This window comes from Scomber scombrus, chromosome 13 (assembly GCF_963691925.1).
Source record: "Scomber scombrus chromosome 13, fScoSco1.1, whole genome shotgun sequence".
Classification (NCBI taxonomy): domain Eukaryota; kingdom Metazoa; phylum Chordata; class Actinopteri; order Scombriformes; family Scombridae; genus Scomber; species Scomber scombrus.
The window spans coordinates 23,543,926-23,559,379 of NC_084982.1; the positions used below are offsets into that span (position 1 = coordinate 23,543,926).

Consider the following 15,454-nt stretch of genomic DNA (forward strand, 5'->3'; position numbering starts at 1 on the left):
ATACTTAAACAACATCAGGCTCATATTATTTATGTACTTTTAGGATTTTAATGCAGGACTTTTACTTGTAAATGGACTATTTTGACATTGCTGTATTGGTACTTTTATTTAACTAAATGATCTTTCAACTCCTGCATGTTACGCAATCAGAGGAGGCGTGGCCAAGGCTTAACGTAGGCGGACGTCACGTTACCATAGTAACAGGATAGCCACAGTTCGACTCTCGGCTGCAGCTAATAAACTACCCGTGAATTGACTGCGACTCACCGGCCTGCTGATCATTTGTTTCCAGCCGAGCAAGGGAGCTTACTCCAGCACAGTGCAGGTAATCCCGATGTTTAATGAAGGATGATATTTCGGAGCGATTTGTCTGAGGTTATCCTCTTATAGCAGAGGAGGTAACGTTAGCGGTCAGAGCTACGGACAAGCCATACGAACTGATGCAGTATGGTTTCCGTCTTCGTTTCAAAATAAAAATCCTAATGTTAGTTCAGTTTAAACAGGCTACTGCAGATCGTTTCATTGCAAACAGAAAAGAAGTGAAGCCTTACATTTTTCTATTACTTCTACTACTACTACTACGACTACTACTAACAACAATAATAATAATAATAATAATAATAATAATAACATTACATTTTACTATTACTTCTACTACTTTTTTACTATTTTACTATTACTACTACTACTACTACTAATAATAATAATAATAATACATTTTACTATTACTTCTACTACTAAGACTACTACTAACAACAACAATAATAATAATAATAATAATAATAATAATAATAATAATAATAACATTACATTTTACTATTACTTCTACTACTTTTTTACTATTTTACTATTACTACTACTACTACTACTACTAATAATAATAATAATACATTTTACTATTACTTCTACTACTACTTCTACTACTACTACTAACAACAATAATAATAATAATAATAATAACATTACATTGTACTATTACTTCTACTACTACTACTACTACTACTACTACTACTACTAACAACAATAATAATAATAATAATAATAATAATAACATTACATTTTACTATTACTTCTACTACTACTACTACTACTACTATTACTACTACTAACAACAATAATAATAATAATAATAATAACATTACATTTTACTATTACTACTACTACTACTACTACTACTACTACTAATAATAATAATAATACATTTTACTATTACTTCTACTACTACTACTACTACTACTACTACTAATAATAATAATGATGACACATTTTATTTGTAACACACTTTCCTAAATTTCCCCAAGGGGATCAATAAAGTTTACATCTATCTATCTATCTATCTATCTATCTATCTATCTATCTATCTATCTATCTATCTATCTATCTATCTATCTATCTATCTATCTATCTATCTATCTGAACACATTTGAAGCAAATCTCAAAGTGCTACTAGGTAAAAGCATCAATATAAAAGACAGATTAAAGAAAAAACTAACATAAAAACAAGAGCATAAAAGCAGCAACCAGCAAGGTTAATAAAAAGTTAAAGGTTCTGCTAGAAAGAAATGCTTTAAGTCCTTTTTTTCCCTGATATTAGCCATGTGAGTGCTGAAGAGCCAAACATGGATGCAACATTACTCGATTAATTGACTCATCCAGCGACTGAATAAAGTTAATCACCAATTATTAAGATAGTCAATTAATCACCCCCCCCCAATTCTCTGGTTCCAGTTTTTTCAGTGTGAATAATTTCTTATTTCTTTAGTCCTCCATAGGATTATTGTAAACTGAATATCTTCGGGTTGTGGATAAAGCTGGAACGATTAGTTGATTTATTGATTAGTTGTCAACTGTTAAATTATTTGCCAGCTATTTTGACATTCGATAACTCATTTTGTAAGAAAAAAAGTCCAAATTGTCTAGTTTCAGCTTCTCAGATGTGAATATTTTCTGTTATCTAGATCTACTAACTAATCACTGAATCTGGAAAGTAATTAATCAATAAAGAAAATAATTCTATTGTTACAGCCTTGGTTGTGGACTGTTGGTTGAGATAAACTAATAAGTTTTAAGTTACAAATTTGCCTTTGGGTAACAGAGATTGACATTGTTCACCATTTTCTGTCATTTTAGAGACCAGATTAAACAATAATCGAAATGATTAGAAGCCCTGGTGACTTCCCTTCAAAAACACATCCAGAATATACTACTTTACTCTTTTACTTGTTGTTTCTTACAGTGTTTTTTTAATATACAGATAATTTTAAAGTTGTACAGATAATTCTAAGTGTTACAAACCACAAAATCGTTGCCTGCTTTAATTTTGAAAAACAAACTTCGCTACCGGAAGTCCCACTGCAACTTGTAGCATAACTTTACCATTTGATCTGTAAAAAAAAAACCACATTTCTATCACGAGTTAGCCAATTTAACTATATTTAACTTAAACAGTAACGTTGATATTTATAAGCAGGGATTTAAAACTTGTGCAGAAAAGTATTTTTATGGTTCCATATTAGCTACGTTTCCTCTTGGTGACGTTTTAGTCATGCATCGACATTTAAGAGTGTAATTTGGTTGTTTTGTTTTTTTCGTCTTCAGCTGACTCTGAAGAAGTTAGGGAGGATGTCCAATGACCTCGCTGGCGTGTGGGAGGTGGCACTGAGTGATGGGGTCCACAGGATAGAGTTTGAACACGGCACGACAACCGGGAAGAGGGTCATCTACATTGATGGAAAGGTATGAATCATTATAATCAGTATAATTATGTGCCAGGTGGAAAAACTTGACCCCATCCAAGTTTAGATTAGATGAACTTAATTGTACCGAAGGAAATTTGTCTTGGGCTAAAAGTGCCATGTGTAGCTACAGATATACAACAAATACATAATAAGCACAGAAAAACAAAACATACACAACAACACACAATCACGAAAAGTGCTTCAAAGTGTAGCATATTGCACAGAATAATGTTGCACAAGATCATGTTACTTATGGCACAAGAAAGGAACAGAGTGAAAACAATAAAATGGATAAAACTATATGACAATCTAAGAGCAGGGGGTAATAAGGACTAGTTAAAATGGGTCAAAAACCCAAGGTTAAAAGATATGAAGATAAAAAAGATAGAAAAGATGAGGACAGGAAAATGGGTTTGGGGTCATGACATTTTTTTCGATTTGGATCCCATTTCCTGTATTTTATACATTTAGGGACTATGGTGATACAAAATCCAGGAAATAATTAAGTCGGTCATAATTAAATTATATATTCTGTGAGAAAGTATAGTAGCACCTACCTAGACTGGTAAAAACTGCACTGGGTTATCTCAGAGAGGCTAAAGTTTCTTTAAAACACAGTTTTAGAATTGTGAAAGCTTTATTCTATTTGTGAAAATGCAATAAAGGCAGATTTCACCGTTTTTTTCATCTGTAGACCACTTTAGACCATGCTGGAATAGATGAAAAAACAGTGATCATCCGTGGAGAGACGTTGTGCGGTTATAAATAATAATTTAATGAAGTAGTAATTACTCTCTAGACCTAATCAGTTTCACATTACACCACCTGTTCATTTTGTGATTTTACACCCCATGCTGCAGGAGATACTGAGACGAGACTGGATGTTCAAACTTGTGGGGAAGGAGACTTTCACCGTGGGCAAATCAGACGCCAAAGCGACCATCAACATCGATGCAGTGAGTGGTTTCGCCTACGAGTACACCTTGGAGATCAACGGGAAGAGCCTGAAAAAGTACATGGAGAACAGATCAAAGGTCACTAGCACCTGGGTGCTCAACTTGGATGGAATAGACTGCCGGGTGGTCCTCGGTGAGCCCCTCTGCTTTTGTCTGTTATTCCCAGGATCCCCGCGGATCCTTAAAAAGTCTTTTTGATATTCAAGGTCTAAAATTGTCTTAAAAGGTGGAGTTCACCGACACACACACACATATATACGCGGTGAGGTAGATTGCCTGGGTGATCAGTGTCCTTTGCTGTTGTGGGTGCGAGGCGTGTGATGGCTCTGTAGTTCGTGTGTGAGAGATTGGGTGTAGGGAAGTGTATGATTTTTTTGGAGGAAGCATGTCAAATGAAGATGGTTAACATGGTGAGGAACCAGTTCAGCAGGATGGGCTGATGTATCTGTTCATCTGATTACGGTGTTTGTTTGGTTTTTTTCATCTAACCCAGCCGAAAGTTCAACATTGAAACTAAGCAGTTGCTTTGGATAAGAACATCTGCCAAGTACAAGCAAATCCAGACTAAAATCTCATTAGTGTCTAGGTTTATACATTCATGTATGTGTCCCTATACAGAAATCAAGCCATGTATAATGTACACCATAGTGTGATCTCTGCACCTTTTAAACTACCAACTAATATTATTTCAGAGCTGAGGCTAAGCTCTTAAACGGCTTTAAGAGGAACGCCATCTTCAGCCACCTCTGTCATCTGGGCAAGTTAATCCTTCTTATAATCACACTGCTTACAGCTGATCAGGCAGCATACCACCTGAAACATGTGCAGCACATGAGGAGGACTGCACATAGTTTGTAGCAAGGATCCATACATTATGTTCAGCAGCAAAATAATCCAAATAAAACCCTCAGCTGGCAGAAATAAGATAAGATATTCCCGATCACTAAATACAGCTGTTGTTGATATTTGCACATGTGTCCACATATTGTCGTTAACACCACCAAACCAGATTAAAGGATATATTCACCATGGTTCAAATCTATCTTAAAACAACAGTCATGTGCTGATATTAACATCAGAAAAGGTTTCGCTTGCTGTAATCATTCTTCTTGTTCATACAAAAAAAATCCCCTTAAAGTGTGCTTTCAATGTAAGTGATCGGAGGCAAAAAATGCTCTGTTCTTGTGGAAAAGTGTATTTAGAAGTTTGCATGAAATTGTTATGAAGCTTCAGCTATCCAAATTAGTCAAATCTACAAAGGTTTAAGTTTCAAGTCTAGGAATTAAATTTCCAGGCAAACTCTTACAAATCAAAGACTCTCAGAATCTTCATACCATATTTTCCTATTCTCAGGTAATTTTTCTTTCCAGATTACCCAACTTTACTTGTTATCTCAATTTACACTTTTGGAGGACTTTGTATACATTACCTAGTGTACAGTATGTATATCAAGAGATGGTAGATATTCAGTAGACTTTCTCTTCTTGGGGATTATATTTGTCAAAGAAAGTCTGTTAATGATTCACCTCACAGAACAGATACCAATCAAGCTTTTGCTCTTTTTTTGTTGTTCCAGGAAACCCCAACATAATCTCAGCCGCATTTTCACACCCACAACCAACAGCATTAGAAACAAACAACACGTACACTGATTGACTTGTTTTGCAGCTGTAAACTAACCTGATTGAACTGATACACCCAACAGTTGTATATTTCATCCATTAATTCAGTGTCTGTTTACCCTCTTACAGAGAAAGACACCATGGATGTTTGGTGTAATGGACAAAACATCGAGACAGCAGTAAGTGTGACATTGATGTCTTTTCTTTATTTTTGTCACGTATTATTTCTGTTTTAGGATGAGATGATAAAATCCTTTGTGACTTGCATTTACCTAGGATGATGTGAGTGGGGATGATCATGCCAACTGTGGGTTTCCAGGAGGGTGCCATGGTGGATATTTGAGGTGGGGTGTAGTGGGAGGTTAGAGCTTCATTGGGGTCATTAGATCGGCACCCTCCTTCATAGATGTTTCAACGACAGGCCCACAACACCTCCAGAGGGTTCAAGTGCGCCCCCCTCTGCTTTAACTCCCTCTACTCACCCTGTTGCTGCGGCTGCTGCTTTGGGAGTCATTGTGACGTCTCTCCTTTCGATCCAGAGCCTCCGACTGGCCTGTTCGGCAGCCGTGGAGGGGCCCCTTAAGTAGCCTGGTGGTTGACTTGCCCAAAAAACCTCTGCAGCAAACCTCAACTGGGCTGACCCTGACTTTCCAGCCACGTTGCTCAGCATCAGCTGCCAGCTCAGCATACTTGAGGCTTTTCCGTTCATTGGCCTCCTCCACAGCATCTTCTCAGAGCACGGTTAGCTCCACTATGAAGGCAGTGTGAAAAGAGGAGGACCAAAGCACGAAATCTGGTCTGATATTTGTTGTAGTGATCGAATATCAGCTGGGAATCATAGTCGCTAGATCCAGTTTCGTGCCTCACCTAGCTGACCGATGTGTGGCTTGGATGTAAAGGTTTTGTTTAGCGTCACTCCTGCACTGATGAACGCTATTACAGCTGTGGGATGGGATGAGAGAGGAGGTAAGGCGTTGATGGATGTCCGCCTGGTCTCTAGGGTAGCTGCAAGACACTTCAGCACCTGGTTGTGCCACCAGGTGTAACGGCTTTGCGTCAGGGATACACCGCTTGATATAAGACGTCATTTTAATTCTATTTTCAAGGGAAATTAAAATAAACAACTGTGATTACTTGCTTCCTTAAATCAGAGTTATGGATGATCCACAAATATTCATTGACAAACACTAAACCCTGTATAGTTAGAAAGTAGAGCAGCTCCAAAATTGACAATAATGGGACTAAACTTTTGCAGTCTTTGTGTATAATTACAGTATGTCTGACTTGTGCGTACAGGGGGAGTTTGTGGAAGACGGCACAGAGACACATTTCTCTCTCGGTGACCACAACTGCTGCGTGAAGGCTGTGAGCAGCGGGAAGAGACGAGACGGGATCATTCACACGCTTCTTGTGGACGGCACAGAGATAGCTGAATGCACCGAGTGACTGCGGACGTGTATGTGAGTGTGTGTGAGTGTTTTTACATATGTGTGAAAGCAGAGATCTGGTTTGTATGTGTGACGCGAGGTATCTGTGAAACAGGGGCTGTAGAGTAGCTGGACTCAGACTAAGATATGCCCTCTTACATGTTGACAGCCATGCTGTGAAGGGTACATTAGCCATATATTAAAGAGTGTCATGTGATTAATGTAGTAACAGCCGAAGACCGGATGAGTCTCAGCAGGTTTAGATGAGAAGGCGCAGCCATTATTTCAGTAACAAAATGGGGTTTATCATCTGGAAATGTAACTCCACACTGAAAAACTTTTTGCAGTGGTAAACTGGAATTTATATAAATACTATTAATTTCAGTAATAGTATAAACATTGGAGGCCAAATGTGCCATATTTGTCCCTCTCATCCTGGCTCAAGTTGCCCTCCAATAGCTGCAGCTGTTGTTCACTTAGGGATGTACGCTACTTGTTGTCATTTTACAGAAAACCACAATCTAATAACCAGTTACCAGTAACCTGACAATCTCCTTGCTAACTTTCTTGTATTTTCCAATATTGAGCAGCTGGAGGAGTCAATACCAGGGTACAACTCTAAGACTATCCCTTGAATGTATCATCATTCCAGTCAGTGCACTGCTCAGGAGTGATCTTTGTTTAGTTCTAAGTTTACATGTTAAATAGTCTTAGTTTGATTGGTTCAGCCAGCTGATGTTACAATAATATGTACTTAGCTCTTAGCAAGTGTCCTGGAGTACATTGCGTATAATGTAATGGCTTTAACAGTTTCACAGACAATCATTCAGATGTGACATTAACAATATACTTTGGAGACCCCGCCATCAGCTTTACAGATTTGTCCATTCTGTTGAATATATGTCTCTTTTTTTATATAAAGACTTTTTTTATAAAGTGGTCACAACCTAAAGGAAAATAATGTATCCAATGTATCTCAAACAACTTACATTTTTGCAAAGAGAGGCATTCATTTCACTTTTATTTTATTTTATTGAGTACCGGTAAAATTACAGTGAAGACACTTTCCACAGCTGAAACTTCATATTAGCTTCAGATAAACTTTTACGTACATTTTTTTGCACAGAAGCAAACTTGTGGATATTGTCCTCCATCATTTACATTGTAAGAGCATTTTGAAAGGATCTGCTAATGACAGATACGAACAGGATAAATGATTACAGCAAGAAAAACATGTATATTTGGACACCTGACTATCGTTTTTAGACAAATGTGGAAAAAGTGTGAACCTGTCCTTTTAAGAATTTTTTAAAATACGGTTTCCAAGATCAAGGATGAACTTTCACACTCTGTATTTCTGTGATTTCCAACAGTTGTGTCACTCCATATTTTTCATATATACTGTATAAAAGATTTTTGTTTATACTCATATTGTTTACTGTGTGTTTGTAAAATATAAATTGTATATAATTTCATTAAACCCATGCAGCTGAGCAGTTTTTGTCGTTAAGCCTTACAAAAGGATTTCATATTGGTTACAATTAAAGGTTAAGGTCACGTTTTACATTATACTCTAAACGGAAGTTGTGAATAATAATCATATGTGAAAAGACTTCTACATTCCATACCATTGACTTTTATTTTTTCATTTTTTTATTTTTATAACATCAGACACATGAACTATCTGCCGTTGTGTGCTTCATCCCTATATCAATTTCCAATTTGACAGTAATTGTTTCATGAACATTTATAATATACAGTTTACAATCATGTATATGTTGTCTCACTGTAATGCACACCTTGCAGCTTTTCACCAGTTACATGAAAGATTATATTTTATTCTTCTTCTAAAACATATTGAAATCAATTTTATTTCAGTGTACAAACATTTGTGGAATCTCTTAAGCTCTAATAAGTGTACATGTATAACATATAACATATAATAATGTACTTCCACCAAAACAAATAACTTTTACCATTGTAAATAGTATGATAGTTGCTACAACTAAGTGCAATATTTGAAGTTGTATCTTTAATCAATATAAAAATTATTGTCATCCCCAACAATACTTGTGCTATGTAAAACATATGATCACTCAAAAAGAAACAAACTCATCATCATCAATGACGCGTTTTCCAAACTGCATCAAGAAAAACATTGGGCACCTGTGTTATCTCTCTGATATTGTATCTTTTGGAAGAATCTAACTTGGTATTGCCTAGTTTTCTCAGGCACTGCTGTATTCTTAATATTCTTATTTGTACCACAGAGCACAATAAACCCAGAGGACACAGTGGCTAAACCATTGTTCTCTCTCTCTCTCTCTGACAGGTGATAATGTACCTGGGCAGAGCTTGATAACCACTAAATATGACAGAGATATCACTTCCTCCGTGAACACTGTCATACAGAATAGGTGGATCTTTTCCCCTAGGAGGTGGCAGAATAAGACCAGGTTTACCTCTGGTATCTTTTCCTGTCAGCACCTCGGCCTCCACAAAGTACAGATACTCCTCTTTTTCTTCTCCGTTCTTCCACACTTTCATGGCCGTCTTCACTGAATCAGCAAAGTAGATGCCCTCTCCATACGCTGGGTCTGTGCACAGAGAATAAAATTATTATTTCTGTGTATATTTTGTTATCTCCTCCTTTTGAACTTTGATATTCTGCATCTGTAAATAATCAATCTAATTTTAAAACCTTAGAAAAGTATCATTAACCAGATGAAAAAAGTTATCATACCATCAGGTGGTGCATACTCTGCGTGGAATCCAATATGGCTGACCATCTCACAGAAGTGTGCTGGTATGCGTTGATACATTTTTCGAGTACTGGAGCAGCCAAGCTGTTTTTTCTTGAGCTCAAAAAGCGCCCTCAGTTTGAGGTTCTCCACTTCCTCAATCTAAAAACAAAAACATTACTGGTCAAGCAGAGGTTCAAAATAAGACACTTACAGCAAACTGGTAGCCAATATTTGAAATAAATTAGTACAGCATCCATTTCAAGAGGTAATATGTCTGCTTTGAAACTGTGAATTATCATAATTACTTCAAATCTTTTCACATTACAGTTTCTACACCAAGGTTAAGAACGTATTTATTGCATTTACATGTCCAGTACCTTCACAACCTGGGGCCCGTGTTTTTTGAAGGCAGATGAGAAACCGTTGGGGTCAACTAGCTTTCTTTCATAGGACACATTCCCAGTTGACATGAGGCGCAAGGTGCTCTCTTCCTCTGCAACAAAGTCCTTTTGGACCTTGCAGAGTATGGCTTCCACCTGTAACCCAGCGACTACAACATCCTCAGCTGAAACCCCATCTACCATTATGGAGGCACGACCGTTCTCAAAAGACTCCAGAATGGAAACCCCCCCTTTTTTTAGACTGGCCAGCTGCAGATGTTCTTCCTCGCCAAAGTACAGGATGAAGTTGTTGGAAATCATGAGTAAGTCACAGGGCTTGTAGAGAAGGTTACGGAGCCAACGATCAGCTTCACATATGGCCTCATTAGAGGAGGCATTCAGGGTGATCTGTGGAACGGGAGCTCTTTTGTCACGGAAGTCACCTTCATGCCCAGAAGCTGATGGAGAAGACATTAAGTTCACCATTAGGGTTGCAATTATGAATGCTATTTTTATAGTTTTCAGTAATTTAAGCAATAAAATTGGTCAAACATGCCGACATGCATTCCCACTATGCTGATAATTTAACTGTCCCACTTTAAATGTATAGGTTTTTATGGCACATCCTGCAATTAACAGTACTAACCACAGATCCTGTTATACGACCATTTTGCAAAGTGTATTACAAGACTGATTTCTATTCTGCCAGATAGCCATTGGTTTTATTTAATTTCAGCAGAGTAGTGAATGATAAACCTTCATAATCAAAATGTTACTCTATTTTCATGAAAGATATTTATGCAATTGTAAGAAGGGCGGTTTGAAGACACATCTGATATTTTAAAGTCAGAAGTTGAAAAGTATTGTATTCATGAGTTGTGTTGTTTAAAGAATATCCTAAGACAATGTACATTTGTTTGTTTCTTGTCCCAAAATCTTTGCTGTTCAGCAGCTGATTGTTGAGAATTGAGACAGTTAAGACAGTATTACAACACTACAATAGCATGGTGTTGACAAAAATCAGTGGTGATAAAAGGATCACTGCGACCAATTCCACAACACAATCAGGTTTCAAGATTCTGCAAGTTGATTTTCATATCATAATGAAGCTAATGGAAAACACTAAAGGAAATCTTTTAAGGATGTTCTGCACTAAAAGAGTGAACATTGCATGCTTCGGATGGTACAAGGTCCTCACCATCACAATCGTTCCCATAATGAATTTACAGTAAAGGTCACTTTTGTGTATGTTGTCATTAAAATAGTGTGTTTTTACCATGTGAAACGCTGGGATCAGGCGCTTTGAATTGGCTTTGGAGAGATCTCATTTGTTCCTCAAATGCCTAGAAAGAGAAGGTCATTAATATATGCATATACGCAGTTTATAAAGATTCAATTACATTTACCTGAGTGTTAAGAGAACACTGGCAAATGAACTTGTGAAACCCAGTTTTTCAACAGAGTGGAGGTAGTGTCTCAAACCAGAAAAAACGTATTCCGTAACATTCACACCTTATAGACAGATATAACCAGATATAAATTGCACCTATCTGGTTAAGATAACTTCAACTTCATATACAGTGTCCTCTTTAATGTAACTCATCAGTACATATTTTACAATAATCTACTTATTCTCACCATTTGAACTCCTCTGTCTGTCACTTTTTCTGGTGTTTAACATTTTGGTTTTTACTCATAGCTGTTTAACCATTTAAAACTCTTGTTTTAGCCACCCACTGTACACACAAAGAGCCAGAAAGACAGCATTACTGTCATATAATGATGGCATTTTAGCAATACTACCTGATATGTGTCGTTGTCATGAGGAAATATGACAAAACGAACATCCATCCTGTTTGTTGTATTATGGGCGAAGTCAGTCACTGCATTTGACATGATCACAGCAACTTCTTTTTTATTGAACCTGAGTCCTCCAGTCCCAATTGCAGGAAAGGCAATTGAGTTGTACTGATGTGCAGCTGCCCTCTGTAAGCAACCATATACTGAATCGTAAAGCATCTGTAACGAATAAGTGGACAGACAGAGACAGATAGAAACTCTTATTACAGTACGAATGTCACAGTTGACATATTTACTTTCTTAACAGTATGCATTCTAGGCTTTCATTCTGCTGTATCATATCAGAGTTATGGACATAATATATAATTGTCCTTTCTTCTACTTACATGCAGTTAAACTCATACTATACCTGCTTAGCTGCATATACGTCCTTATCAGAGCAAAAAGTGTGATACACTGCTCTACAACGCAGACTTTGAGGTGATGTGACGAAGACATTTCCTGTCTGCTTAACACTATTAATCTCCATTTGCAAGTTAGGTCCAGCTTTTTCCAATAAAGCTTTTGAAATTTGACCAATCCTCAAGTTTCGGTCTGGTGATACAGTGTTGACGATGACATCTGTCTGGATAGCGAATTAATGAAAGGGAACACAAGAATGTAGCTTATGTGAAAACACCCTTAAATATGACAAAATACAAACAATTATTACATGGAGCACCAGTTAAGAAACTGCTGAACTGGCAAATAAATGTTCACACATGCATACATTCAAATTCTATGAAATAAGGAAATAATCACCTGCTGTTCCTCAATTTTACCCTTCTTCAGGGTCAGATGGACATTCCCAATCTGGACAGTGGGTGTTGATCTTGCAGCAGCAGCAGCAGCAGCACCTCTGGTTTGGCTTACAACTGCCTGGCTGTATGACTTACTGATTATCTCATGGCAGGCTCTCTCCATTTCTTGGACGGACGGTTCATCGTTGTTCACAAGGAAGATCTCTTGCGGAAGGTGGTCTACATAGTAAGAGTTTTCATAATAGCGTTTCACAGTTGTCACTATGGTGTCTGCACATAGTGGCAGGGGGAAGTTGAACAGTCCAGAGCTTATGGCGGGAATGGCAACAGACTGGAGATGGTTTTCCTTAACTCTGTCAAGGATGCTCCTGATGGTCTTTTGCAACAGCGATTCAGCTTGTGTAACTTCAGACCGGTTGGCAAATTTTGATATTTGTGGGCCCACAGCATGTATTATCTTCTTGTATGGTAGTAAACCAGCAGTTAAGACAATTGCATCACCTGTGCTCAACACACCCTTCCTGCTGATGTAGTCATCGCTGTTTATTTGGATTTGTGGACCACCGGCAGAGGACAGCGCTTCAGCAAGTCCACCAGCATGCTGAAGACCCCTATTTGCAGCATTCACAACAGCATCTCCCTTGAAGCTGGTGAGATCGGCCTTCCACACAGACAACTGAACACCTTTAGGAAGCGTTACTTCTAGCCTCTTCTGTGGGACAAGTATTGGCCTTAGCTGCAGTGCGGTGGTCTGCCTGCTTTCAAAATCCACGCCATGAAAGGTGGCCACACATCCAAATTTGCTTTGAATGATATCACTCAGACCGGGTCCACATTGTTTCACGATGTTAAGTGAAGACCCATAGAGATGAAAATCTAACTTGCTGGTCATGGTTCCTTAACAGACCTGTGGAAAGACTTTGTGTAAGTAAAGTATGACACCAGTGTCAAGTTAAAATAGTATGACACGTCAAACATAATGCATACACCTGACATGTTTGAATCAAGACAAGAAACTCAAATGAATTACTGTAAATGCCTGCATAATAAATACTTTGCGCTAAATATGTAATTAATATATAATTTACAGTTTTTGGATGTACATAATATAATTTCTTACCCAAATAATTCCATACTATAGCAGCTGATATCAACAGACTACACCCTCATTCCTTGCACTTGGATTTTCCACTTAATACTTTATGATAAGCACAGGCACCAGGTTGCCTATATATATATATTTAATATACAAAACATGTTTCAATTGGTATATAATTATTTAACAAGAACTTTATAAGCTTATATGTGACCCATAATATATGATCATACCAGATATAACTGCAGTGTTCCTTTTATTCCAGTAGAGGGAGACTTAAGACCATATACAACATACAAGGTTATCAGTAACCTGCTGGATATTATGTACCTATTCCATAATCCACTGCACATTAACAGAACATGTACTTGTACTTTATACACTAATTTTATATTTTACAAGATTACATATATGTTTTATTAGAGGGCCGCAAGTTTCATTGGTGGAAGAAGTACTCAGATATGTTTCTTGAGTAAAAGTAGCATTAACACATTGTAAAAAATACTTTCAAGTCGAAGTCCTGCATTTAAAATTTTACGGAACCAAAAGTAGAGAAGTATTATCAACAAAATGTACTATAACTTTAAAAGTATAAGTAAAAGTTTAATAAAATAATCCCCTGTGACATTTAAAATACATGATTCATACTGAAGTGAGCAGCATGTTATTGTTGTACCTGCTGGAGGTGGAGTCAGTCTGAACTACTTTATTCAGTCAGCTGGTTTAGTCCAGTGGTTCCCAATGTAGGGGAGGGGCCCCTCCGAAGGGTCACCAGATAAATCTGAGTCAGTTGATGATTAATGTGAGTTTTAGGGCATTTCTTTAATCATTGATTTATGTTGACATATTGGATCACTTGACCAGTTATTGATATGAAAGTTGTCGTCTTTTATTGTGTCTACTTTATGTTACACTATTTTATTATTATCATTCTATAGTTTTATCTTCTTATCCATTTCATTTGTCTATTTCTATTATCTTTTAATCTTTCTTAACTTAGCTTTAGTCCAGCTTTTATTAAACATAATCTTTTATTCTACTTTTCTTTTGTCTTTTTAATCTATTTAAACCTAGTATTTAATAAACCATTTCTCTTATTCTCTCTTATTTTACTTACTTATGTATTTATTTATTTAAATCTATTTACTTATTTATTTTTTAAACTTTTTTATTTTTATTTTTTCTTGAGTGCATTGGTCTTAAGTGACATATCTTAAGTAGACATATTTAATAACTTTTTTTTTTAATTCAACAAAAAGCTGATAAATCTGACAGTTGTCTGAGTAAAAAACTACAAACACAAATACTCAAGTAAAGTAATACTTATGTAAAGTACTTACGTAAAGTACGTAGTTACTTTCCTCCACAGCTGAGTTAATTATTTGCACTGCGCACTCGCCTATGCATGACTTTGACAGGTTTTTTATGCACACGAAAAGGTGTAAAAGGCAAATGAAATGACATATATCTGCCTCTCTGTTCACACATTCATGTTTTAACTTGTCAAAACACTTCAATGCATTTACAGATTAATTAAAACCGCCATTTTTAATTCTGTGTGCTGTCTCTACGGTTATGATGAATGTGCAAAAGACGACAGAATAAACAGCTGAATACTACTTTTTACTTAATAATGCTAACGAAACATGTATTTCGACGCTGATATTCATTTAAACGACGGCAGCTTTACGTTTAAATGACAAAATTAAAGTGTTACCGTGCTGACATGTTAGGATACTCACCTATTGTCGACTGGAAAGTCCCGAAGAAAAGGGCGAAAGTGAAAGAGTAAAAGAGAGAGAGGTTGGGTGCGGACCTCTTCAAACAGCCTCTGTAGGATGTTTGCCAAGTTCTGCACAAGTTTAACTGCCTTTCATGAAACCTCTATTCT

General features: G+C 36.9%; 2 protein-coding genes across 2 annotated transcripts; one reads left to right on the forward strand and one right to left on the reverse strand.

Annotated features, from left to right (window-relative positions):
- The first annotated feature begins 214 nt into the window (after window positions 1-214).
- faima (Fas apoptotic inhibitory molecule a) lies at window positions 215-8,238 on the forward strand. The gene is made up of 5 exons (XM_062432445.1): window positions 215-325; window positions 2,599-2,736; window positions 3,599-3,827; window positions 5,446-5,495; window positions 6,613-8,238. Exons 2-5 carry the CDS (start codon window positions 2,623-2,625, stop codon window positions 6,760-6,762), a joined length of 543 nt encoding a protein of 180 aa, XP_062288429.1. The 5' UTR covers window positions 215-325; window positions 2,599-2,622; the 3' UTR covers window positions 6,763-8,238.
- Window positions 8,239-8,378: 140 nt separating this feature from the next.
- Window positions 8,379-15,438, reverse strand: parp9 (poly(ADP-ribose) polymerase family member 9). The gene is made up of 8 exons (XM_062432446.1): window positions 15,306-15,438; window positions 12,469-13,374; window positions 12,077-12,292; window positions 11,671-11,886; window positions 11,144-11,210; window positions 9,865-10,325; window positions 9,487-9,646; window positions 8,379-9,340 (listed from the first exon to the last, which is right to left on the reverse strand). Exons 2-8 carry the CDS (start codon window positions 13,357-13,359, stop codon window positions 9,042-9,044), a joined length of 2,310 nt encoding a protein of 769 aa, XP_062288430.1. The 5' UTR covers window positions 13,360-13,374; window positions 15,306-15,438; the 3' UTR covers window positions 8,379-9,041.
- Between the last annotated feature and the right edge of the window lie 16 nt (window positions 15,439-15,454).

Bases quoted from the DNA above. Each gene is read 5' to 3' on its own strand.
- parp9 (XM_062432446.1), bottom strand. From the start codon at position 13,359: ATGACCAGCAAGTTAGATTTTCATCTCTATGGGTCTTCACTTAACATC. The intron at 10,326-11,143 runs GTAAAAACACAC...CTTCTCCATCAG, and splicing joins TGATCCCAGCGTTTCACATG to CTTCTGGGCATGAAGGTGAC. The intron at 9,647-9,864 runs GTACTGGACATG...TTTTGTTTTTAG, and splicing joins ACGGGCCCCAGGTTGTGAAG to ATTGAGGAAGTGGAGAACCT.
- faima (XM_062432445.1), top strand. From the start codon at position 2,623: ATGTCCAATGACCTCGCTGGCGTGTGGGAGGTGGCACTGAGTGATGGG. The intron at 2,737-3,598 runs GTATGAATCATT...CCCATGCTGCAG, and splicing joins TCATCTACATTGATGGAAAG to GAGATACTGAGACGAGACTG. The intron at 3,828-5,445 runs GTGAGCCCCTCT...ACCCTCTTACAG, and splicing joins AGACTGCCGGGTGGTCCTCG to AGAAAGACACCATGGATGTT.